The sequence below is a fragment of the Saimiri boliviensis genome, chromosome 11 (assembly GCF_048565385.1).
Source record: "Saimiri boliviensis isolate mSaiBol1 chromosome 11, mSaiBol1.pri, whole genome shotgun sequence".
NCBI classification, from domain to species: Eukaryota; Metazoa; Chordata; class Mammalia; order Primates; family Cebidae; genus Saimiri; species Saimiri boliviensis.
In genome coordinates, this window is record NC_133459.1 from 73,655,787 (window position 1) to 73,678,865 (window position 23,079).

Sequence of the window (23,079 nt, forward strand, 5' to 3'; positions counted from 1 at the left end):
AGTAGAGCCTCTGTGACCCAAATGTTTTCCACTAGACCCCACCTATTAAATATTTTACTTTCCAACATTGCCACACAAAGAATTAAGGTTCCAACCTGAGTGTTGGTGGGGAAAGGCAAGCCATAGCAGAAGGGATGGTCAGCAGCATCAAATTTTGAGGTGAGATTGAGTAATCAAAATTAACAAAAGAACATCATAATTGAGTTAAAATACTCACTTTACATGTAAGATAGTTAAAGAACACATAACAGGTAATATTTGCAGGTAGAATTGTTCTATTTTATTCTTTGAGGATAATATTTTACATAGTCAATATTTGCAGCTGTTCTATAAAGTTTAAATACTCAACATTTGTTTGTTTGTTTCAGTTATATCAAGATTTCTTGATACAGAGCAGCTTCTTTCTGTTTTAGTCCAAATTCCAAAGCAAGACACGGTATGTTTTTGTATACATTATATATATTATTATACATTATGTGATTGAACTTGTCTTAATGTAACAATTGGAAAATATAAAAATGTTTTGAGATAGTCCTTCATTATTGATATCTGGAGTATTTTATGCCATTGTAGAGGAAAACTTTTTTCTTAATGTATTATCTTGTATGTTATAGTAAAATTTAAAATTTCAGCCTAGCATGGTGGCTCATGCCTATAATCCCAACACTCTGGGAGGCTAATGCAGGAGGATCACTTGAGACCAGCAGTTCAAGACAAGCCTGGGCAACAAGTGAGGCCCCATCTTTATTTTTAAAAAATAAATAAAAAAATTAGCTGGGCATGGTGTTGCACACTTGTAGTCCTGGCTACTGGGGAGGCTGAGGTGGGAGGATAACATGAGCCCTGGAAGGTCAATGCTGCAGTGAGCTGTGTTTGCACCACTGCACTCCAACCTGGGTGATATAGTGAGGCCTTGTCTCAAAAAAAAACTTTTTTTTTTTTTAGATAATTAAGGAGTTGGCCTATTTTCATTCATAAGATATTAAGGAGTTGTATATAATTTTCAAAAGATGTAGACTGTAATAACGTTTGCCTAATAACTAACTAAAATATGTTAGCGCTAAAGAGTATAGATTCTTCTTAAAAGTGACCATTATGTGAAGTTTGATTAGTGTTCAAATATTATTATTATTACTGAGATGGAGTTTTGGTTTGTCATCGAGGCTGGAGTGCAGTGGTGTGATTTTGGTTCACTGCAATACCTGCCTTCCAGGTTTAAGCGATTCTCTTGCCTCAACCTCCCAAGTAGCTGGAATTACAGGCACGCACCACTATGCCTGGCTAATTTTTGTATTTTTAGTAGAGATAGGGTTTCACCATGTTGGCCAGGATGGTCTCAAACTCCTAACCTCAAGTGATCCACCTACCTCAAATTACTGGGATTACAGGTTTGAGCCACCACACTTGGCCAAGTCTTCAAATATTCTTGATTTTTAAGAATGAAATAACATCTTTTCTGGATACTTTTCAAATTTAAATAGTGCTTATGGGTACATTCTATAAAGAAAGTAATAGCTTTCATTATTCTGTTTAAGGTGAACTGAAGAATATTTACTATAATGAAATACAGGTATATTTTTGCCCATATGCTTAAAAAGAAAAGAAGTCTTGCACATCAATAAAATTTAATTTACAATTTGATGACATCTGTAAGTCCACTGAAAGCTTATCTATATTTGAAGAGTCTTTTCGTATCATAAAGAAAATACTCTTCAGGTTCATTTATAATAAAAACATCACTAGATTGAAAAGCTTTGGCTATTGGGTAGGCAGAGAACTAGGTTTCCTTAAATAATTGAAGCTGCTTATAATTCAGTATATACAACTGGGAAGTAACCTAAAGCAACTGATGTTTGGAATTAAATTAGCAGCCCTCATAAAATAAGTTTGGAAGTATCCCTTTCTCTTTAATTTTCTGGTAGAGTTTACATAGACTGGTATTATTTCTTCCTTACATATTCGGTAGAATTCACAAATGAAGCCATTAGAGCCTGGAATATTTTTTGGTAGGAAGGTTTTTAACTATGAATTCAACTTATTAAATAGGTATAGTGCTCTTCAGGTTAACTGTTTCTTCTTGAAAAAGCTTTGGTAGCTTGTGTCTTTTAAAGAATTTTTCATTTCACCCAACTTTCCAATTTATCAGCATAAATTGTCTTATAATATCCTTCTTATATCTGTAAAATCGGCAGTGATATGCTCTCTCATTCCTGATATTAATAAATTTAATATGTTCTCTGTTTTTCTTAATCAGTCTGACTAGAGGTTATTGTTTTTATTGGTATTCTCAAGGAAACAGCTTTCTATTTCATTGTTATATCTTTTTTTCTCATGTTCTTGAAATAGAGATTTCTGGTTTTATCACTCTTTCTTTTGCTTACTCTGTGCCTGCTGTTCTTTTATGAGATTGTAAAGGAGGAAGCTGAGGTCATTGATTTGAGACCTTTTTTCCTTTCTTTTCTTTTTTTATTTTACAATTAAGTATTTTAAGGTTGACTTCTTTTTTTTTAATCTTTTTTTTAATCCTTTTTTCTTTCTAATATAAGCATTTCAGCACTGTAAATTTCTCTCTCAGTAATACTTTACTGTATTCTACAATTTTAGATACATTGTGATTTCTTTTTCATTCGAAAAGGTCAAAATACTTTCTAATTTCTTTTTAAAAATTCTTTGATGTTTGGGTTTTTAGAGGTATGTTATTTTGTTTCCAATATTTGGGGACCTTCCAGATTATCTTTTTGTTATTGGTTTCTAACTTAATTCACCAATGGTCAGAGAACATGTATTTACATATTTAGATCCTTTTAACTTTATTGACTTTGTTTTTATGGTCCAAAATAGAGTTAATATTGGTAAACGTTCCATGTGAACTTGAAAGCAATGTGTATTTTGCTGTTGGTTGGAGCGTTCCATAAATGTCAATTTGTTCAAGTTGTGTGGTAGTATTCTTCAAATCTCATCTATCCTTATTGTGTTTTACTGTGTTTTTTTTTGTTGTTGTTGTTCTATTTGTTTTACCAGTCATTGAGAGAGTAGTGTCAAAATCTCTAAATGTAATTGTGGATTTGTTTCTTTTTCCTTGCAGTTTTATCAGTTTTTATCTAATGTATTTGGAATCTCTGTTATTAGGTACATAAACATTTAAGATTGCTTATGTCCTCTATAAATTGAGCCTCTTATCATTATGAAATGACCCTTTTTATTCCTAGTAATTTTTTGCTATGCAATCTACTGGGTCAAATATTAATATAGCTGTTCCAGCTTTCTTTTGGTTAGTTTTAGCATGGTGTATCTTTACCATCCATTTGTTTTTAACTTTTTTTTTTTCTTTATACTTACAGAATATTTTTTGTAGGTGATATATATTAGGTATTAACTTTTTGTATACAATCAGAGAATACCTTATTTTTAATTGTGGTATTTATTGCATTTACACTTAATAAGATTATTGATATGTTTTCATTTAAATCTGCTATCTTGGTTTTTTTTTTTTTTTTTTTTTTTTTTTTCATTTTTCTCATCTGTTTGCTCCCTTTTTTCTTTTTTTCTCCTTTCTTTTGTATATTTTTTATGATTCCTTCTCATTTCCTTTGTTGGCTTATTAGATAGAAGTCATTGCCTTTATTAGCTTAATTATTGACTTAAAGTTTATAGAATACATCCTTAGCTGAATTCAGTTCACTTTTATTTATTTTTTATTTTATTATTTTTTTGAGAGAGTCTTGCTCTGTTGCCCAGGCTGGAGTGCAGTGATGCCATCTCAGCTCACTTTCACCTTTGTCTCCTGGCTTCAGGTGATTCTTGTACCGCAGCCTCCTGAGTAGCTTGGACAACAGACATGCCACCATGCCCTGCTAACTTCTGTATTTTTAGTGGAGTCAGGGTTTTGCCACATTGGCCAGGCTGATCTCGAACTCCTGACTTCAAGTGATCCACCTGCCTTGGCCTCCCAAAGTGTTGGGATTATAGGTGTGAACCATTTTTTGATCAGAGACTAGAATTGCAACCCCTGCCTTTTTTTGTTTGTTTTGTTTTTTTTTTTAATCTCCATTTGCTTAGTAAATCTTCCTCCATCCCTTTATTTTGAGTTCGTGTGTGTCTTTGCACGTAAGATGGGTTTCCTGAATACAGCACACCAGTGGGTCTTGATTTCATCTAATTTGCCAGTCTGTGTCTTTTGATTGGGGCATTTAGCCCATTTACATTTAAGGTTAATATTGTTATGTGTGAATTTGATCCTGTCATTTTGATAGTTGCTTGTTGTTTTGCCCATTAGTTGATGCAGTGCCTTCATAGTGTCGATGGTCTTTACAATTTGATGTTTTTGGAGTGGCTGGTACTGGTTTTTCCTTTCCATGTTTAGTGCTTCCTTCAGAAGCTCTTGTAAGCCAGGCCTGGTAGTGACAAAATCTCAGCAGTTGCTTGTCTATAAAGGATTTTATTTCTCCTTCACTTATGAAGCTTAGTTTGGCTGGATATGAAATTCTGGGTTGAAAATTATTTTCTTTAAAAATGTTGAATATTGGCCCCTACTCTCTTCTGGCCCTTAAGGTTTCTGCCAAAAGATCCACTGTTAGTCTGATGGGCTTCCTTTTGTGAGTAACCCAATCTCTCTGGCTGCCCTTAGCATTTTTTCCTTCATTTCAACGCTGGTGAATCTGATGATTATGTGTCTTGGGGTTGCTCTCCTTGAGGAGTATGTTTGTGGCGTTCTCTGTATTTCTGGAATTTGAATGTTGGTCTTCCTTGCTAGGTTGGGGAAGTTCTCCTAGATAATATCCCAAAGAGTGTTTTCCAACTTGGTTTCATTCTCCCCATCACTTTCAGGTACACTGATATCAAATGTAGATTTGGCCTTTCCCATAATCCCATATTTCTTGGAGGCTTTGTTCATTTATTTTCACTCTTTTTTATCTAATCTGGTATTCTCACTTTATTTCATTGAGTTGATCTTCAATCTCTGATATTCTTTCTTCCACTTGATCAATTCAGCTATTGAAACTTACGTATGCTTCACGAATTTCTTGTGCTACGTTTTTCAGCTACATCAGGTCGTTTATGTTCTTCTCTGTCCTGGTTATTCTAGTTAACATTTCATCTAACATTTTTTCAAGGTTCCTAGCTTTTGTGCATTGGGACAAAAATGCTTTCTTCTGAAGCCTACTTCTGTCAATTTGTCAAACTAATTCTTATCCAGTTTTGTTCCCTTGCTGGTGAGGAGTTGTGCTCCTTTAGAGAAAAGGCATTCTCATTTTTGGAATTTTTGGCCTTTTTGCATTGGTTTCTTCCCATCTTCATGGATTTATCTACCTTTGGTCTTTGAAGTTGGCGACCTTTGGATGGGGTCTCTGAGTGGATGTCCTTTCTGTTGATGTTGAAACTATTTCTTTCTGTTTGTTAGTTTTCCTTCTAATAGTTAGGCGCCTCTGCTGCAGGTCTGCTGTAGTTTGCTGGAGGTCCACTACAGACCCTGCTTGCCTGGGAATCACCAGCAAAACAGCAAATATTGCTGCCTGCTCCTTCCTCTGGTAGCTTCATCCCAGAAGGGTACTCACCAGATGCCAGCCAGAGATCTTCTGTATGAGGTATCTGTCAGCCCTTGATGGGAGGTGTCTCCCAGTCAGGATACATGGGGGTCAGGGAGCCACTTGAGGAAGCAATGTGTGCCTTATCAGAGCTCAAATGCTGTGCTAGGAAATCCTCTGCTCTCTTCAGAGCTACCAGACAGGGACATTTAAGTCTGCTGAAGCTGTAGCCACAACCATCCCTTTTCCCAGGTGCTCTGCCCCAGGTAGGTGGTGGCTTTAATTATAAGTCTCTGATGGGCTGCTGCCTTTTTTCAGAGATGCTGTGCCTAGCAAAAGAGGGATTCTAGTTACACAGTCTGCCTGCAGAGACCGTGCTGAGCTACTGTGGGCTCTGCCCAGCCATTGTGTAAACTTCCAGGTGACTTTGTTTATACATGTAATGTTAAAATCACCTACTCGAGGTCAGCAATGGTGGAAGCCCCTCCTCTCACTGAGCTTGAATGTCCCAGGTTGAGCTCAGACTGCTGTGTTGGCTGTGAGAATTTCAAGCCAGTGGATCTTAGCTTTCTGGTCTTTACAGGGGTGGGACCCATTGAACCAGATCACTTGGCTCCCTGGCTTCAACCCCCTTTTTCAGAGGAGTGAACAATTGCATCTTGCTGGAATCCCAGGTGCCACTGGTGTATGATTAAAAAAAAACAACTGCTGTGGCTAGCTCAGTGTCTTCTCAGCACAGTGTTGCTGGAAACCTGGGACCCTGGTGTTGTAGGCACTGGGGGGAAATCTCCTGGTCTGCATTGCCAGGGAAAGTCCCTAATGGCTTCCTTTGGCTAGGAAAGGGAGTTCTCTGGCCCCTTGTGCTTCCCCGGGTGAGGCTTCCCAGCTTTGGCTTGCCCTCCTTGGGCTGCACCCACTGCCTAACAAGTCCCAGTGAGGTGAACCAGTTACCTCAGTTGAAAATGTGGCGATCACCTGCCTTCTACATTGCTCTCATTTAGGAGCTACGTGCCGGAGCTGTTCCTCTTCAGCCATCTTGCCGGCAATTCTTGCCTTCTATACTGTTTGACTATCACATTTTAGAAAAGTCCTCTGGTCTAGGTTTAAGGTAATTCAGTAATCTAGGAATTTGGATTCTATTTTTCTGTTTAGAAAAAAAAATCTATAATTAGCTCCATAACGTTTTTGTCACTGTTACTTTCCATCCTTTAAACTAAGGCAGTCAATTACAAAATCTACATCCATTACAAAATCTTTTTTTTTTTTTTTTTTTTTTTTTTTTAAGACAGCAGGATGGAGTTTATTGAGACTACAACAGTAAGGGAGAGAGATGTCAGTGAAGGCTGAACTCAACTCTGAGCCATGCAGAGGTGACTGGGCTTTTTTTTTTTTTTTTTTTTTGAGACAGAGTCTCACTCTGTTGCCCAGGCTAGCTGGAGTGCCGTGGAGCAATCTCTGCTCACTGCAAACTCTGCCACCCAGCTTCAAGCAATTCTCCTGCCTCAGCCTCCTGAGTAGCTAAGATTACACCCAGTCAATTTTTGTATTTTTAGTAGAGACAGGGTTTCACCATGTTGGTTAGGCTGGTCTTGAACCCCTGACCTCAGATGATCCTCCCGCATCAATTACAAAATCTACAAAAGTTAAACTATAAGGCAAACTTTAGTTTTGGAAGAATCAGTTATAATTGTAAATCGTTTCCTCTCCATTGTATTTCTGTCCTTTGTGGAGGCTTTTTGTTAGACTTTACACATCAGATGTTACTAAGGTTTCCCTTAGTAACCTTCAGGGAAACTTATACTTATACAATATATTTAACTTTATACGTGATTCATGGCTTTCATTATTTCTTATCATATGTCAGTTATCTTTTTTTTAAACCTTTTTTTTAAAAATCTTTTTTTTAAATATTGTATAAAAGGCTCTTTTCTCATTTAAGCACAAATCTCTTAATTAAATACAATATTTACTAAGTTCAGACTTGTGTTAAACTGAATGATTTGCTAAAACTTGTGAATGAACTAAATGCTCTCAGAAAATTTTCAGTAAGAAATTGTTTGCTTAAGATGAGTTCTTATTCTTTCTTTTTAAGAATATTGATTTCTAGAAAATGCATGTTTCTGATCGTAAGTGTTCACACCAAATACTGTATGTTCTCACTCATAAGTGAGAGTTGAACAACGACAACACGTGGGCACAGGGAGGGGAACATGACACACCAGGGCCTGTGGCATGGGGGAGGGGCAAAGAGAGGTATAACATTAGGAGAAATACCTAATGTAGATGACAGGTTGATGGGTGCATCATATCACCATGGCACGTGTATACCTATGTAACAAACCTGCACATTCTGCACATGTACCCCACAACTTAAAGTATAATTTTTAAAAAAGCAAGAAAAAAAAACAAAAAAGACAGTGCATGTTTCTGATCATAAGTGTTCATTAAGAATAAAGCTTAAATTTCTTATTTTAATTAACACAATTTTCTTTCTATACAATATCTACAAACATAGAGCTTAATATGCTGCATGTATTGCATTAAGAATATTTGTGTTTTTCACTGAAAACCCCTAAAATACTTTCTTCAGCATTTGAAAAATGTATATTAAAATTTTTTCTAATTTTTTCATGAGTTTTTTGCATCATTTTGAATAACTTTTTTCCAAATGATTTCAGACTGCCATATAGAGTATCTGAAGTATATGACTCCTTCTTTCATTTATTCTGTGATCCATTTTAGTTAAGTTTCATAATAAGTGCTAGAAACACCATAAGAAGTATAGCTCTGATCCAGAGGAATTTGTACTCCAATGTTATATTTGAGTAAAAATAAGCAATTATAGCATAGTATTATCTAGAACTGTAAGGGATCTGAGATTCTACCCTACTTGCAAACTAAATAGTTAGCCTGCCACAGTTTCATAGATGCTGATACAAGGCACAAAATACCTAGGTCAAAGAGAAATACAAACTTGTTGTTATCACTTCATTAAAACAAAATAAAGTGACTTTTTTGTTTGTTTTTACTTCCTCCTCTACTTTTCTTCTGTTTCTATGTAAAGCAATATTTTTTTTTTGGAAGGATTATATGTAATTGGTGTATCTAATTATGCTCCTTTTCTCTCCAAACTCACTCCATTCATATCTTCACCACTCCACTGGAAGGATTATCTGTAATTGGTGTATCTAATTATGCTCCTTTTCCCAAGGCCACCAACAATTTCCACATTGCTAAATCCAGTGGTTAATGGGAGTGCTCATCATGCTTGACCTAGCAGCAAAATTTGACACAGATGAACACACTCATTTCCTGTTTTCTTTTTTTTTATTCCATAAGAGTACTCTTTTCTTTCTACCTTTCTGTTTATTATCATTTTTAGCCTTAAAGTAATGAGAAAGAACATACAATCCAGAAATTTGTACAAAATAAAAAGGTAGTGCTCATTGATTTATCACAAAGTGAACATTCATGTAACAACCACTCATGTAAAGAAATAGTTATTACCAATACCTCAAAAATTCCCCTTCTTCTCCTTCCCATCCATTATTTTTCACCTGTCTCTAAAAAGAAGCCAATTTTAGTAATAATTTCCTTTTTTTATAATTTAGTTTGACCTGATCTATTAAAAACTTTATATATAAAGGAATTACTCAATGCATGTGTTTTATGCCTGACTTCTTCAAGTCAACATTATGTTTGTGAGATTTAACCATGTTGCTGCATGTGTATTTAGCTCATTTGTTTCATTGCTATATAACATTCCACTGTATGTGAATATGCAATTATTTATCTATTTCATTATTGCTGGACTTTTGAGTTGCTGACAGTTTTTGCAATCAGAAATAATACTGCTAAACCATCTTGTACACATCTCTTTATGTAATTGTACATATGTTTTTATTGGGTCTATAGTTAGGAGTAGAATTTCTGGGTTATGGAGTATGCATATATTCAACTTTGGTAGATAATGCCAAAATGTTTTTCACAATGATTTATCAATTTATCTTCCCATCATCAATGTATGAGAACTCCCATTTGTCTTCCCCAAACCTGATATTGCTAGTTTTAAAATTTTAGCTATAGCATTTTGATAAACAGTGGTTTTAATTTGCATTTTCTTATGAATGAGGTTGAACATCCTTTCATATATATACTGACCATTTGAATATCTTCTTTTATGAAAGCCTTGTTCAGAATTCTTACTCATTTTTCTATTGGATTAATTTGCTTTTGTGATTTGTAGAGATTCTTTTCACATATTAGATATAAGCCGTTTTTGGTTATGTGTGTGGCAAATATTTCCTCCCACTTTGTAATTTACTTTTGCACTGAGTATTGTGGGATAGATGCTGTTGGTGTGCTACCCACATTGTCTTGGTATTCACTTTTGTGCAGGAAGACTTCTTGCTTGAAGCAGCTGAGACTCTTTCTGAAGACTTTCTCTGGCTATAAGAGAGGCTGGAGGGTATTAGGGAGTTGATACCCTGGCAGCAGCTCTTAACCAATACTGATTAAGCGTTGATGAGTAAATACCCCATTTTCCTTACCTCTGGTGATAGCTTCTGAAACTTACTCTATGCTATCTCTCAGATGGAGACAATCAGAACATAGATGGAGACATCTGAGAAATGGAGACAATTTGGTAACTTGATCATTAATGTCTCCTCTATTGATATCCTTTTCTCCTCTGTCTTACTTCCTCACTGCCTTGCCTGTTTTTGCTGGAATTACTTTTTTTCTTTTCTTTTCTTTTTTTTTTTTTTTTTTGAGACAGAGTTTTTTGCTCTTGTTACCCAGGCTGGAGTGCAATGGCGCGATCTTGGCTCACCGCAACCTCCGCCTCCTTGGTTCAGGCAATTCTCCTGCCTCAGCCTCCTGAGTAGCTGGGATTACAGGCCTGCGCCACCATGCCCAGCTAATTTTTTGTATTTTTAGTAGAGACGGGGTTTCACCATGTTGACCAGGATGGTCTCGATCTCTTGACCTTGGGATCCACCCGCCTCGGCCTCCCAAAGTGCTGGGATTACAGGCTTGAGCCACCACGCCCAGCTGGAATTACTTTTTTAAATAAATTATTTGCTCTCAAATTCTAGTTTCTCACAGTTGGCTTTTGGAGAACCTATCCTGAGTTAGTAATATCTTTTGATGAATAGAAATTCTTAATTCAAATGGATCTAGTTTATCAGTTTTTTTCCTTCATAGTTAGTGTTTGCTATGTCCTGCATAATAAGTATTTACCTACTCTAATGTCTTTATTGTACTATGGAATTTTAATTTATGTGGGTGATTGAATGATAACTTGGAGACACTAATGCCATTGTTTATTACTTATAGTTCCCAGGAGGAGAGGGCATGCCAGGCAGGACCACCTGGGGAAGTACTAGGGCTGGTCGAGAGGCAGAAGGAGCAAGGAGAAACATGGGCAAAAATCCTTATTACTACAGTGCCAGGAAGTTGCTAGGTATGGATAGCACCTATTGGGCAGGAAGTAAAACACAGATGTTGAAGTTGTGATTAGAGGGTTTGTAATATGATTTTCACATGCCCATAAAAGCCAGACTGTAAGGGAGATGTAAACAACTTTAGCTGTTAGTTTCACTGTGCGATTAATGGATGCCAAATCATCAATTACAAAATCTGCAAAAGTTATTTAGAACACATCAGGCCATCAAGATATTCTTCTTTATTAATTCCAGATATTTTATTGTTTTACCGTTTATATTTACATCTACAATCCACCTGGAATTAATTTTTATGTGTAGGGTGAGGGAAGGGAAATGTTTCTTTTTTTTTCTCATATGGGTTCATAATTCTACTGGTACTATTTATGGAAAAGATACTACTTTCCCCACTGTTCTGCAGTTAACTTTTGTCATAAATGAAGTGCTCATATATATGCTTGGGTCAGTTTCTAGACTCTTTATTCTGTTCCATTGGACTCTCTGTTCTTGTGTCAATACCATCATTTCTTAATTACTATAATTTTATTAGAAGTTAACATGCATTACAGTTACTCTTTCCACCTTGTTCTTCTTCAGTGGTGTGTTAGCTATTTTTGGAATTATCCCCTCGCCCTTTTTTGAGACAGGGTTTCACTTTGTCACCCAGGCTGGAGTGCAGTGGTGTGATAATGGCTTACTGCAGGCTCAACCTCCTGGGATCAAGTGATCCTCCCACCTCAGCCTCTGAGTAGCTGGACCACAGGCATGTGCCACCACACCCAGCTAATTTCTTAAATTATTTTTGTAAAGGCAGGGTTTTGTCATGTTGTCCTGGCTGGTCTCAAACTCTTGGACTCAAGTGATCTTTCCACGTAGGCCTTTGAGTAGCTGGACCACAGGCATGTGCCACCACACTCAGCTAATTTCTTAAATTATTTTTATAGAGGCAGGTTTTGCTTTGTTGCCCAGGCTGGTCTCAAACTTCTGGACTCAAGTGATCCTCCTACCTTAGACTCCCAAAATGCTAGGATTACAGACATGATCCATTGCACCCAGCATGAATTATTCTCCTTTAGTGACAGTGATGATAGTTGTTTTCTGTTTAGTGAATTTTATTTATTTTTAATCTTCCAGTTTCAGAGATCCATTGTAAGAGAATATGACATATTCCATTTTGGGGCTAACAACATTTATTATGGTATTTTTTCTAAATTGATGCATATAGTCACAGAACAGTCCAGGTATTGTGCAGAGGGACCTTAGACCAGGGTACCTCAAAAAGAAACATCTGGCTGGACACAGTGGCTCATGACTGTAATCCTAGAACTTTGAGAGGCCGAGGTGGGTGGATCACCTGAAGTCAAAAGTTTGAGACCTGCCTGGCCAACATGGTGAAACCCCATTTCTTTAAAAAAAAGAAACATTTTCATATTGAGTACATTATGTTATAATTGTAGTATCCTAAAACTCGACTTCATCTTTCAGTATTGGTAAATTAGTCCAGGTATAGGAACATTCCTCATTTCTCCAGGTTTGGTACCATTCCTCAACTCTAGAGTGCAATTTAATTTGTATAAAGTTTATTAATAAAATTTGGAATGTTGATGTTGCTTTATTTTGAAAAACTATAATTAAGACTAGTAGAGTTGTGAAAATAGTTTTACTTGCACAAACAGGAACCAATGAGGGAAATCCATGTTGTTTTTTAACTGTCTGGGAGGTTTGGATTCAACCTCTTAAAATATCATCTATGTACAAATACTTGTGCCTTTTTCTGTTAATGTTAGTCTTTTGGTACTGCTCAGGATGGAACTGCATCTTCTTTTGCTATTCAGTTTAAATTGAACCCAGGAGATTGAAATATAAATGAAAATTGGATACAATGAGATAAATTCTTCTCATTTTCAGACTTTGGGGAAACTAGTGTATTAGGTTTATTATGGTGGGTCAATAATTTTTTTGTCATTCTTTAGGCTTGCCTTGTGGCTAGGCTGATACATACATATATATAAATCTATGGAATATGCAAAGAGTAAGAATGTTCAAGAGGAAAATGCATAATTGTATTAAATATTTAGGTTGTCCATCCAAATTTGGGTTTTTATCTTAACAGGTCAATGCTGCTGAATCAAAGATAACAAATTTAATATACTTAAAACATACCTTGGAACTTGTGGATCCTTTAAAGGTAATTTATATGTATGTGTATTATACAAAACATGTCCAGCATTATTTTTTAACTTTTTATTGAGAAAGAATTTCAAACTCAGGGAAAATTGCAAGAATAGCATGGTGAATTCCTCATATATTTTCTCTTTGTACATGCTTTATACACACATACACATTATTAGCCTTATTGCACTTATTAAACGATTTGAGAATAAATTGCAGTACCTACTGATGCAATATTATTCTAAAATCAGCGGGTTAAAGTTTGATGAGGATCAGGTTATTTACACATTCTCATATCAAATATGCAATACCATTTTATAATATGTATCCCATACTCAATTTTTAAAAATTGTCCTAACAATGTTCTTTATAGCATTTATTTCCTGATACAGAGTCCAATCAGGATTATACATTATATTTAATGTCATTTTTTAAAAACTCCTTTGAAGTGGAAAAGTTTCTCAGCCTTTTGTTCATGATACTGACATTTTGAAGCATGAGGTCAATTTTTAAAATAGAAATTCCTCAGTGTTTGTGATTGCTTTCTCCTGATTAATTTCATCTATGCATATTTGGCGTTAATACTCTATGGTGTATCCTTTTTAGTACATCACATCAGGAGGCACATAATTCCATTTTTTCATACTTGGTGATGTTAACTTTGAACAATTTCTTCACCATAAATTCATATTTTCTTTTGTAGTTAATAAGTTACTAATCTATGGAGAGTTATTTTGAGAATGTATAAATAACCCAATACTCATCAAACTTGTACCCATTGATTTTAGAATTAATTGATGACTCTTATTTGAAGTAATTATTACTCTGATGGTTACAAGATGATTGTCTCCTTAATTTTTAAATACTACACTGTGTAAAACTTATTTTTATTAAAGTGATAAAGGAACTGTTTTTGAAAAAGAAATAATGAAAAATATGGAGTCATTTTGTTATAGAGATTATTCTAATAAATATTAACATGTTTTGGCTGTGTCCCTACCCAAATCTCACCTTAAATTGTAAGAATCCCCACATGTCAAGGTGTGTGGGGGACCTGGTGTGTGGAGATAATTGAATCATGGGGGTGGTTTCCCCCATACTGTGCTTTTGGTAGTGAGTAAGTCTCACAGGATCTGATGGTTTTAAAAAGCAGAGTTTTCTTGCACATGTTCTTCTTGCCTGGTGCCATTTAAAATGTAACTTTGCTCCTCATTTGCCTTCTGCCATGATTGTGAGGCCTCCCCAGCCATGTGAAACTGTGAGTCAATTAAACATTTTTCCTTTATAAATTACCCAGTCTCAGGTATGTTCTTATTAACACCTGAGAATAGTGTGGTATGGTAAATTTTGCCAGTAGGGTGGGGTGCTACCGTAAAGGTACCTGAAAATATGGAAATGACTTTGGAACTGGTTAACAGGAAGGGGTTGGAACAGTTTGGAGGGCTTAGAAGAGAAGAAGATGTGGGGAAGTTTGAAACTTCCTAGAGACTTGTGGAGTGTCTTTGACCAAAATGCTGATAGTGATATGAACAATAAGATCCACGCTGAGGTGGTCTCAGATGGAGATTAGGAACTTTGGGGAACTGAAATAAAGGTCACTCTTGCTATGTAAAGAGACTGTCAGCATGTTACCCCTGGCTGGAGGTCTGTGAAACTTTGAACTTGAAAGAGATGATTTAGGGTATCTGGGGGAAGAAATTTCTAAGCAGTGAAGCATTCAAGAGGAAGTACAACATAAAATTTTCGAAAATTTGTAGCCTGAGTATGCAATAGAAAAGAAAAATCTATTTGCTGGAGAGGAATTCAAGCTGGCTGCAGAAATTTGCATAAGTAACAAGGAGGCAAATGTTAATCACTAAGACAATGGGGAGGATGTCTCCAGGCCATGTCAGAGACCTTTGTGGCAGCCCCTTCCATCACAGGCCCAGAGGCATAGGAGGAAAAAATGATTTTCGGGGCCCCCTTGCTGTGTGCAGTCTAGGGTCTTGGTGCTTTGTATCTCAGCTGCTCCAGCTGTGGCTAAAAGTGGCCAAGGTACAGTTTGGGCTATGGCTTCAGAGGGTGTAAGCCCCAAACCTTGGCATCCTCCATGTGGTGTTGAGCCTGCAGGTACATAGAAGTCAAGAATTGACGTTTGGGAGCCTCCACCTAGATTTCAGAGGATGTGTGGAAATGCTTGGATGTCCAGGTAGAAGTTTGCTTCAGGTCTGGGATTCTCATGGAGAACCTCTGTTAGGACAGTGTGGAAGGAAAATGTGGGGCACAAGCCCTCACACAGAGTCCTCACCAAGGCATTGCCTAGTGGAGCTGTGAGAAGAGGGCCACCATTCTTCCTACTCCAGAATGGTAGAGCCATCAATAGCTTGCACCGTGCACCTGAAAAAGCCACAGACATTCAATGCCAGCTTTAAAAGCAGCTGTGGAGTGTGGGGGGCTGTACTCTGCAAAGGCACAGGGGCAGAGCTGTCCAAGGCTGTGAGAGCCCACTTCTTGCATCAGTGTGACCTGTATGTATGTGATCTTCTTCTACATAGAATCAAAGGAGATCATTTTGGAGCTTTAAGATTTGACTGTCCTGCTGGATTTTGGACTTGCATGGACTGTAGCTCCTTCATTTTGGCCAATTTCTATCATTTGGAATGGGTGTGTTTACCCAATGCCTGTACCCCAGTTGTATTGTAAGAAACTAACTTGCTTTTCAGTTTCACAGGCTCATAGGCAGAAGTGACTTGCCTTGTATCAGATGAGACTTCGAATAGTGGACTTTTGAGTTAATGCTGAAATGAGTTAAGACTTTGGGAGACTGTTGGGAAGGAATGATTGGTTTTGAAATGTGAGGACATGAGATTTGGCAGGGGCCAGGGGAAGAATTATATGGTTTGGCTGTGTCCCCACCCAAATTTTGCCTTGAGTTGTAATAATCCCCACATGTCAAGGGCAAGGCCAGGTAGAGATAATTGAATCATAGGGGCAGTTTCCCTCATACTTTTCTCCTGGTAGTGAATAAGTCTCTCAAGAGCTGTTGGTTTTATAAAGAGGAGTTCCCCTGCACATGTTCTTTCTGCCTCCTGCCATGTAAGACATGACTTTGCTCTTCATTCACCTTCTGCCATGACTGTGAGGCCTCCCCAGACATGTGGAATTGTGGATCACTTAAACCTTTTTCCTTTATAAATTACCCAGTCTCAGGTATGTCTTTCTTAGAAGCATGAGAACAGACTAATACAAATATATATATAGTTAAAGTAATGTGGCAAAAGACATCAAAAATGTTATTACCTTTCTTGTAGTGAAAGAGGTGGAATAAATCACCAGGAAAATATTGAGAGATTTTATGAAACACAAATTTTAAACTTTGGTATGTCAAAAGCAAGTAAAATTCAAAGATAGGAAAAATTTATAAAAAGTGACCGTGTATTAGTCTGTTTTTGTACTGCTAAAAAGAACTACCCAAGATTGGGCAATTTGTAAAGGAAAGAGATTTAATTGACTCACAGTTCAGTATGGCTGGAGAGGACTCAGGGAATGTATAGTCATGGAAGAAGGAGAAGGGGAAACAAGGCACCTTTATGAAAAGGCAGCAGGAAGGAGAAGGAGTACAGGAGGAACTACCACATACTTATAAAACAATCAGATCTCATGAGAACTCACTCACCATCATGAGAACAGTATGGGGAAAACCACCCCCATGACTCAATTACCTCCGCCTGGTCTCTGCCTGGACAAGTGGGGATCTTGGGAATTATAGGGATTATAATTCATTATGACTTTTGGGTGGGGAGACAAAGCCTAACCATATCAGACAGACAAAATACTAATTTCTATCATCACAAAACTCATGTAATTTCATAGGAAAATATTGAAATCTCAATGGAAATTTGGAAAATGACCCAAGGAAGGAAATCAAGGTGATTAATAGATGTTACCAAAAATGTTAACCTCATTATTAATGGAAGCAATACAAATTAAAACTATAGTTTTATATCTGTCAAAGAAGCAGACATTTTTGTTTATCTTAATGGATGTAACTCTAATTAGAGATCTGTGAGACAGACAACTTACTAAACAGCTGGTAGGAATACAAATTTCACATCCTTTACCGGAAATTGTACTGGAAATGTTAGCAACATATATCTTTTGATCCTGTAATACTACTTCTAGAGATTTGTCTGAAAGAACTTTTCAGAAATGTTAGCCAATATTTATGTCCAACAGGGGCTATTCCAGTATTATTTATTTAAATCAGTGAGAAATTATAGGTAGAGTAGAACTTCAATAATTAGAGGAAGAGACTATTTGGTTTCCACAGAGTAGAATATTATTAATTATTAAACATTTTTGCCCTGAAAATTTTTTCATATGTATTATATAGTATAAGTTAAGCATACCTAACCCAAAAGTTGAAAATTTTAAATGCTCTAGATTCTGAAACTTTTTGAGTACCAATGTGATGTCACAAGTGGAAAATTTTACATCTTGACCTTATGTGATGGGTTGCAATCAAAATGCAGGTATTCAGCGCAGTCTATTCAGCATCCCCAAGGGAAAAAAGACCCTCCCAGCTCCTTTCAGCTATAGTATATCATTTCTGTGCACTCCCAGATTCTTATATGCAAATATCCCACAAAGGGTAATAAAATGACACAGGGTTGGTTGTGCCAATGGCAGGTTTCCATGATGCCCCACGTAGGACCAAGATGGATGTGCATTATTGTTTTTTACTTATTATCTGCTTGGTCTAGTGGTTAGGATAACAAAAACAAAACAAAGAAAATGTCAAAAAGGCCAGCAGATACCCCTATGAGTAACAGTTATAAGAAAAAGAGGAATCACTTATGTTTATATATAACACAAAGTCAAGCTATTGGAGAAACTGGACAATGTTTTAAGTGTGAAGGTCTTAAAGAAGCATATGCTTCTTGGGATGACTGCCAGATATGACCTAAAGAAACAAATGGATAAACTATTGAAGTTCTATGCTGAAAGTGATGAATAGAAGCTAATGAAAAATAGAAAAACACTGCATAACATTAAAAAAAAAAGGGAAAGAATAGATCCATCTGCCTCACAGTGAACACATGCCACTTAATGGTATACTGATCATGAAACAAGTGAAGATTTATCACAATGAAATGAAAATTGAAGGGACCTGTCAATATTCAACAGGCTGATTACAGAAATTTAAGAAGAAAATGGCATTAAGTTTTTGAAGATTTATGGTGATTGAGCATCTGCTGATCATGAAGCATTAGAGAAATTCATTGACGAGTTTGCCAAGGTCATTGCTGATGAAAATCTGATGCCAGAACAGTAGATAATGCTGATTAAACATCATCGTTTTGGCATTATTGCCTCAGAAAGACACTGACTACAGCTGATGAGGCAGCCCCTGTGGGAATTCAGGGTGCCAAGTACAGAAAATAACAATGCTGGGCTGTGCAAAGCAGCAGGCACACATAAGTGTAAACTTGCTATGTTAGGTAAAAGCTTGTATCCTCACTGTTTTCAAGGAGTGAATGAATTCCTTACCAGTTTGTTATTATGCTAACAAAGAGGCCTGAATCACCAGGGTTATTTTTTTTTTTCCAATTGGTCTCACAAACATTTTATACCAGTGGCTCATGCTCACTGCAGGAAATCTGGATTGGATGATGATTTAAATATTTTATTATTCATTGACAACTCTTCTGTTAATCCTCCAGCTGCAGTTTTTGTAAAACATAATATTTACTCTATATGCTTTCCTCCAAATAATTTTTTAATTTTAGTTTTGGGAGTACATGAGCAAGTTTGTTATGCAGGTATACTTGTGTCATGGGGGTTTGTTGTACAGATTATTTCACCACTCAGGTACTAAGCCTAGTGCCCAGCAGTTGTTTTTTCTTCTTCTCTTCCTCTTCCCACACCCACACTCCACCCTCAAGTAAGCACCATTGTCTGTTGATCCTATCTTTGTGTCTATGAGTTCTCATCATTTAGCTCCCACTTTTAAGTCAGAACATGTGGTATTTGATTTTCTGTTCCTGCATTAATTTGCTAAGGATAATGACCTCCAGCTTCATCCATGTCCCTGCAAAAGTCATGATCTTGTGCCCAGGCTCGAGTACAGTGGCACAATCATGGCACTCTGTACCCTTGAAATCTTAGGCTCAAGTAGTCCTCCCACTTCAGTTTTCTGAGTAACTGGGACTACAGGCATATGCCACTCTGCCCAGCTAGTTTATAAACAAGTTTTTATGGACAGGAGTCTTGCTATGTTGCCCAGGCTGGTCTTGAACCCCTGGCCACAAGCAGTCCACCTGCCTCATCCTCCTGAGTCACTGAGATTACAGGTGTGAGTCACTACACATGACAATGGAAAGTTTTCAAAGGAAGTTTAGTGTGAAGAATGCCATATGTGCTGTTTCCAGTGCTTGGAACATAGTTACTAAAGACATGGTTGTGCATACCTGGCACAACCTCTGGTTTGTGATGCTGTTCAATGATGATGATAAAACAAGATGGTGACTTGGTAGGATTCCATGTCAAGTGAGAAAAAAATTATGCCTGACCTCCTAAAATATGCAAAATATATACTTTCAGAGTCTGTCAGTAAGCTGGAAGAAGTGAGTGTTGAAGTTTATATGTATGTATGTATGTATGTATGTATGTATGCATGTATTTATGTATTTACTTTTTGAGATGGGATCTCACTCTGTCAACCAGGCTGGAGTGCAGTAGTATAATCTTGGCTCACTGCAACCTCTGCATCCTGGGCTCAAGCCAGCCTCTTACCTCAGCCTCCCTAGTAGCTGAGACCACAGGCACGTACCACCATGTCCAGCTAATTTTTTGTATTTTTGTTAGAGACAGGGTTTCACCATGTTGGCCAGGCTGGTCTCGAACTCCTGAGCTCAAGCGCTTTGCCCACCTTGGCCTCCCAAACTGGTGAGATTACAGGTGTGAGCCACTGTGCCCAGCCAATTGACATTTTTAACATCAATAATAAGGCCCAGCTATTCATTCATCAATGGATGATGAAATAGAAAAAAATGGTTCTAGTTTAAGGTGATCATGGCAATAATGATGATGAAGATGATGTTGTAACACTGCAGAAAAAGAGCCTATAGACATGGTGAAAATGTGCGATGGGCTTATTGAAGATCTAGAGTTTTTATTAAGCACAATAAAATTCCTATCTTTACCATACAAGAATGGAGAAGCACACATTCATAACAGAACAAGAAATGTCAGTTATAAAATCAAAGAGAAATTTCTATGACAAAACCCATTATTAATGAGTCAGATGACTCTGGAGGAAACATTTTTAAAAGCTGTCCAGCAAAATGCCTCTGTATCCTTAGAATACCCACTTCCTGGTCTCTTAACTGTTTCTGATGTTCCATTTCACCTAGAAAAATAAAGTACAGTTTACAGTAACCTCTTAATCAAAACATAGCATCATAGGTAGATACTTAAAACTGTTAGTTGTTGCTGTTATTTAAGAGCTGATGCAGGTATTCCAGGGGTGCTACCGTGCTGTTACCTTGAGCACATTTTTTTCACTGGATTAATGATATGTCATTTTTTTTTACTGTTAAGTACTTATGGGTAAATAAGTGTTAAAAAAATGATTGCTTATTGGTAGCATACAAATTCAGGGTTAGGAATGATAGTACGCCAAACAATCAGATTGTCCACATAAGCGACTGAAATAGTGACACCTTTGCTTTCTGATGATTCAATGTACACAGATCTTTTTTTTTTTTTTTTTTTGAGACAGAGTTTCACTCTTGCCCAGGCAGGAGTGCAAGGTGCGATATCCGCTTACTGCAACCTCCCCCATCCACCCACTTGCAATAGCTTGCAAATTCAAGCTATTCTTCTGCCTCAGCCTCCCCAGTAGCTGGGATAACAGGCTTTTATGCACAGAATTACTTTAACTGTTGTATAAAATTACCACAGTCAGCCGGGCGCGGTGGCTCAAGCCTGTAATCCCAGCACTTTGGGAGGCCGAGGCGGGTGGATCACGAGGTCGAAAGATCGAGACCATCCTGGTCAACATGGTGAAACCCCGTCTCTACTAAAAATACAAAAAACTAGCTGGGCGTGGTGGTGCATGCCTGTAATCCCAGCTACTTAGGAGGCTGAGGCAGGAGAATTGCCTGAGCCCAGGAGGCGGAGGTTGTGGTGAGCCGAGATCGCGCCATTGCACTCCAGCCTGGGTAACAAGAGCGAAACTCCGTCTCAAAAAAAAAAAAAAAATTACCACAGTCTATCATATAAAGCGTGTATGAAACATAAATGAATTTCATGTTTAGACTCAGGTTTAATCTCCAAGATATCTCATTATGTACATATGCAAATGTTCAAAAATATGGAAAAAAATCCAGAATCTGAAGCGCTTCTGATCCCAAGCATTTCAGATAATAAATGCTCAACCTGGATTAGGTCAGAGGCTTGGGAAGGAGCACACAATTATATAAAATTATTTATTTCAGATACTGACAGGAAAGATACTGTATTTAGAATGTTTGTCTTTAGAATGATAGTAGATTTAATTTTTTTCTTTGTTTTGGTAAATTTTTAGTTTTTATCTGTGCGTATTATTTTCTATTCATAAGCAAAAAAAGTGTTATTACCATTGCTTCATATCAAACTAAAAAAGTAGATAATGGTCGAGCTAAATGTGTTTTCTTCTCTTCTTTTCTGTTTATTTAGTGACCCCTCATAGTTTTTATTAAGCAAAATAAAATGCCTATTTTTACTATTTAAGAATGGAGAAATTGCTCTATTTATGAATATGCAGAGCACCTTTTTGGTTTAATGTATATCTAACCTAAATTTTGGAATTATATGTAGTGTACTCTAAATGTGCAACAGTAGTTGTTTAAGTACCTATGTCTACAAGTTGTCAGATGTTAACAATTTAGTAGGGAGGTAAGAAAAATAAAAGTTCTAATAAGCAGTGGATGGCACTTATTAGTCATGTACACTTTATCTGAAAAAAGAGAGATACTATCTGTCCTTAGCTACATGGCTAAAATATATTTCATGAGAATATAAATGAGGAAATCAAGAAAGCACTTGGTAAACTATAAAGTATTAAACAAATGTAAAATGATAACGTTTGAATGATGTTGTAATTGATTATCCTTAACTTTTTTATTTTATTCTTTAATAGATCGCTATGAAGAACTGTAACGCACCTTTATTAAGAGCTTACTATGGTTCCTTGGAAGACAAGAGGTCTTTGTCACTAACTGTTAATAGAAACTAAGATTTTTCTCTTCTTCCTGATCATAACTGATCTTAAAGACTCTAGTTGTATGAACAAATATTTGAATTCTGGTTAACAGAATCTTTAACTTAGTCATCAAAATTCTAATTGCACATTTTACCTTAAAAGTACAATAAATAGGGTAACAACACATTGATCATTTGTGTTAATGGACAATTAGAATGGCATGGAAACTTGAAGTCCATGCACAATTTTAATATTTCTTTTTAAAACCATTCTTCATGGAAAGACTTGCAAATAATAAAAATATATTTCTTTATTTTGCTAAACCATGGTGGATCTAATATAACAAAAAATGGTAGATATAAATATTAAATATAATCTAAATACAGTTTAATTTTAATAATGTTAAATTATTAGCAGTGGTTGTGGACTGAAGAACTACTGGTTCTTCAGTAGTTTCTTGATTTGTGATACTTAAGAACTATTTTTCTATTAATTGAAGATTTATACCCTGCATGAGGCCGCACATTGAAGTTAATAATAAAACTGGCTTGATTACAAATAAAACATAGAAGGGAATGAAGGAAAACTTGAGGAAAATATGTGTTACCAGATTTCTGGTTTGCATAATCATTTCACTTTGTCACTGATAATTGTGAGGTTCATGTTATGCTGTTTACATATATGTTTAGTGTCCCTTCCCTCTACTAAAAGC

General features: G+C 36.6%; 1 protein-coding gene across 1 annotated transcript in view; it reads left to right on the forward strand.

Moving 5' to 3' along the window:
- Positions 1-23,079, forward strand: part of MSH4 (mutS homolog 4) — a 103,237-nt gene that overhangs the window by 40,215 nt on the left and 39,943 nt on the right. The window contains exons 8-10 of the mRNA XM_003921400.4: positions 369-436; positions 13,083-13,157; positions 22,305-22,369. Of these exons, the coding sequence (XP_003921449.1) occupies positions 369-436; positions 13,083-13,157; positions 22,305-22,369 (208 nt within the window). The remainder of the gene's footprint in view (positions 1-368; positions 437-13,082; positions 13,158-22,304; positions 22,370-23,079) is intronic.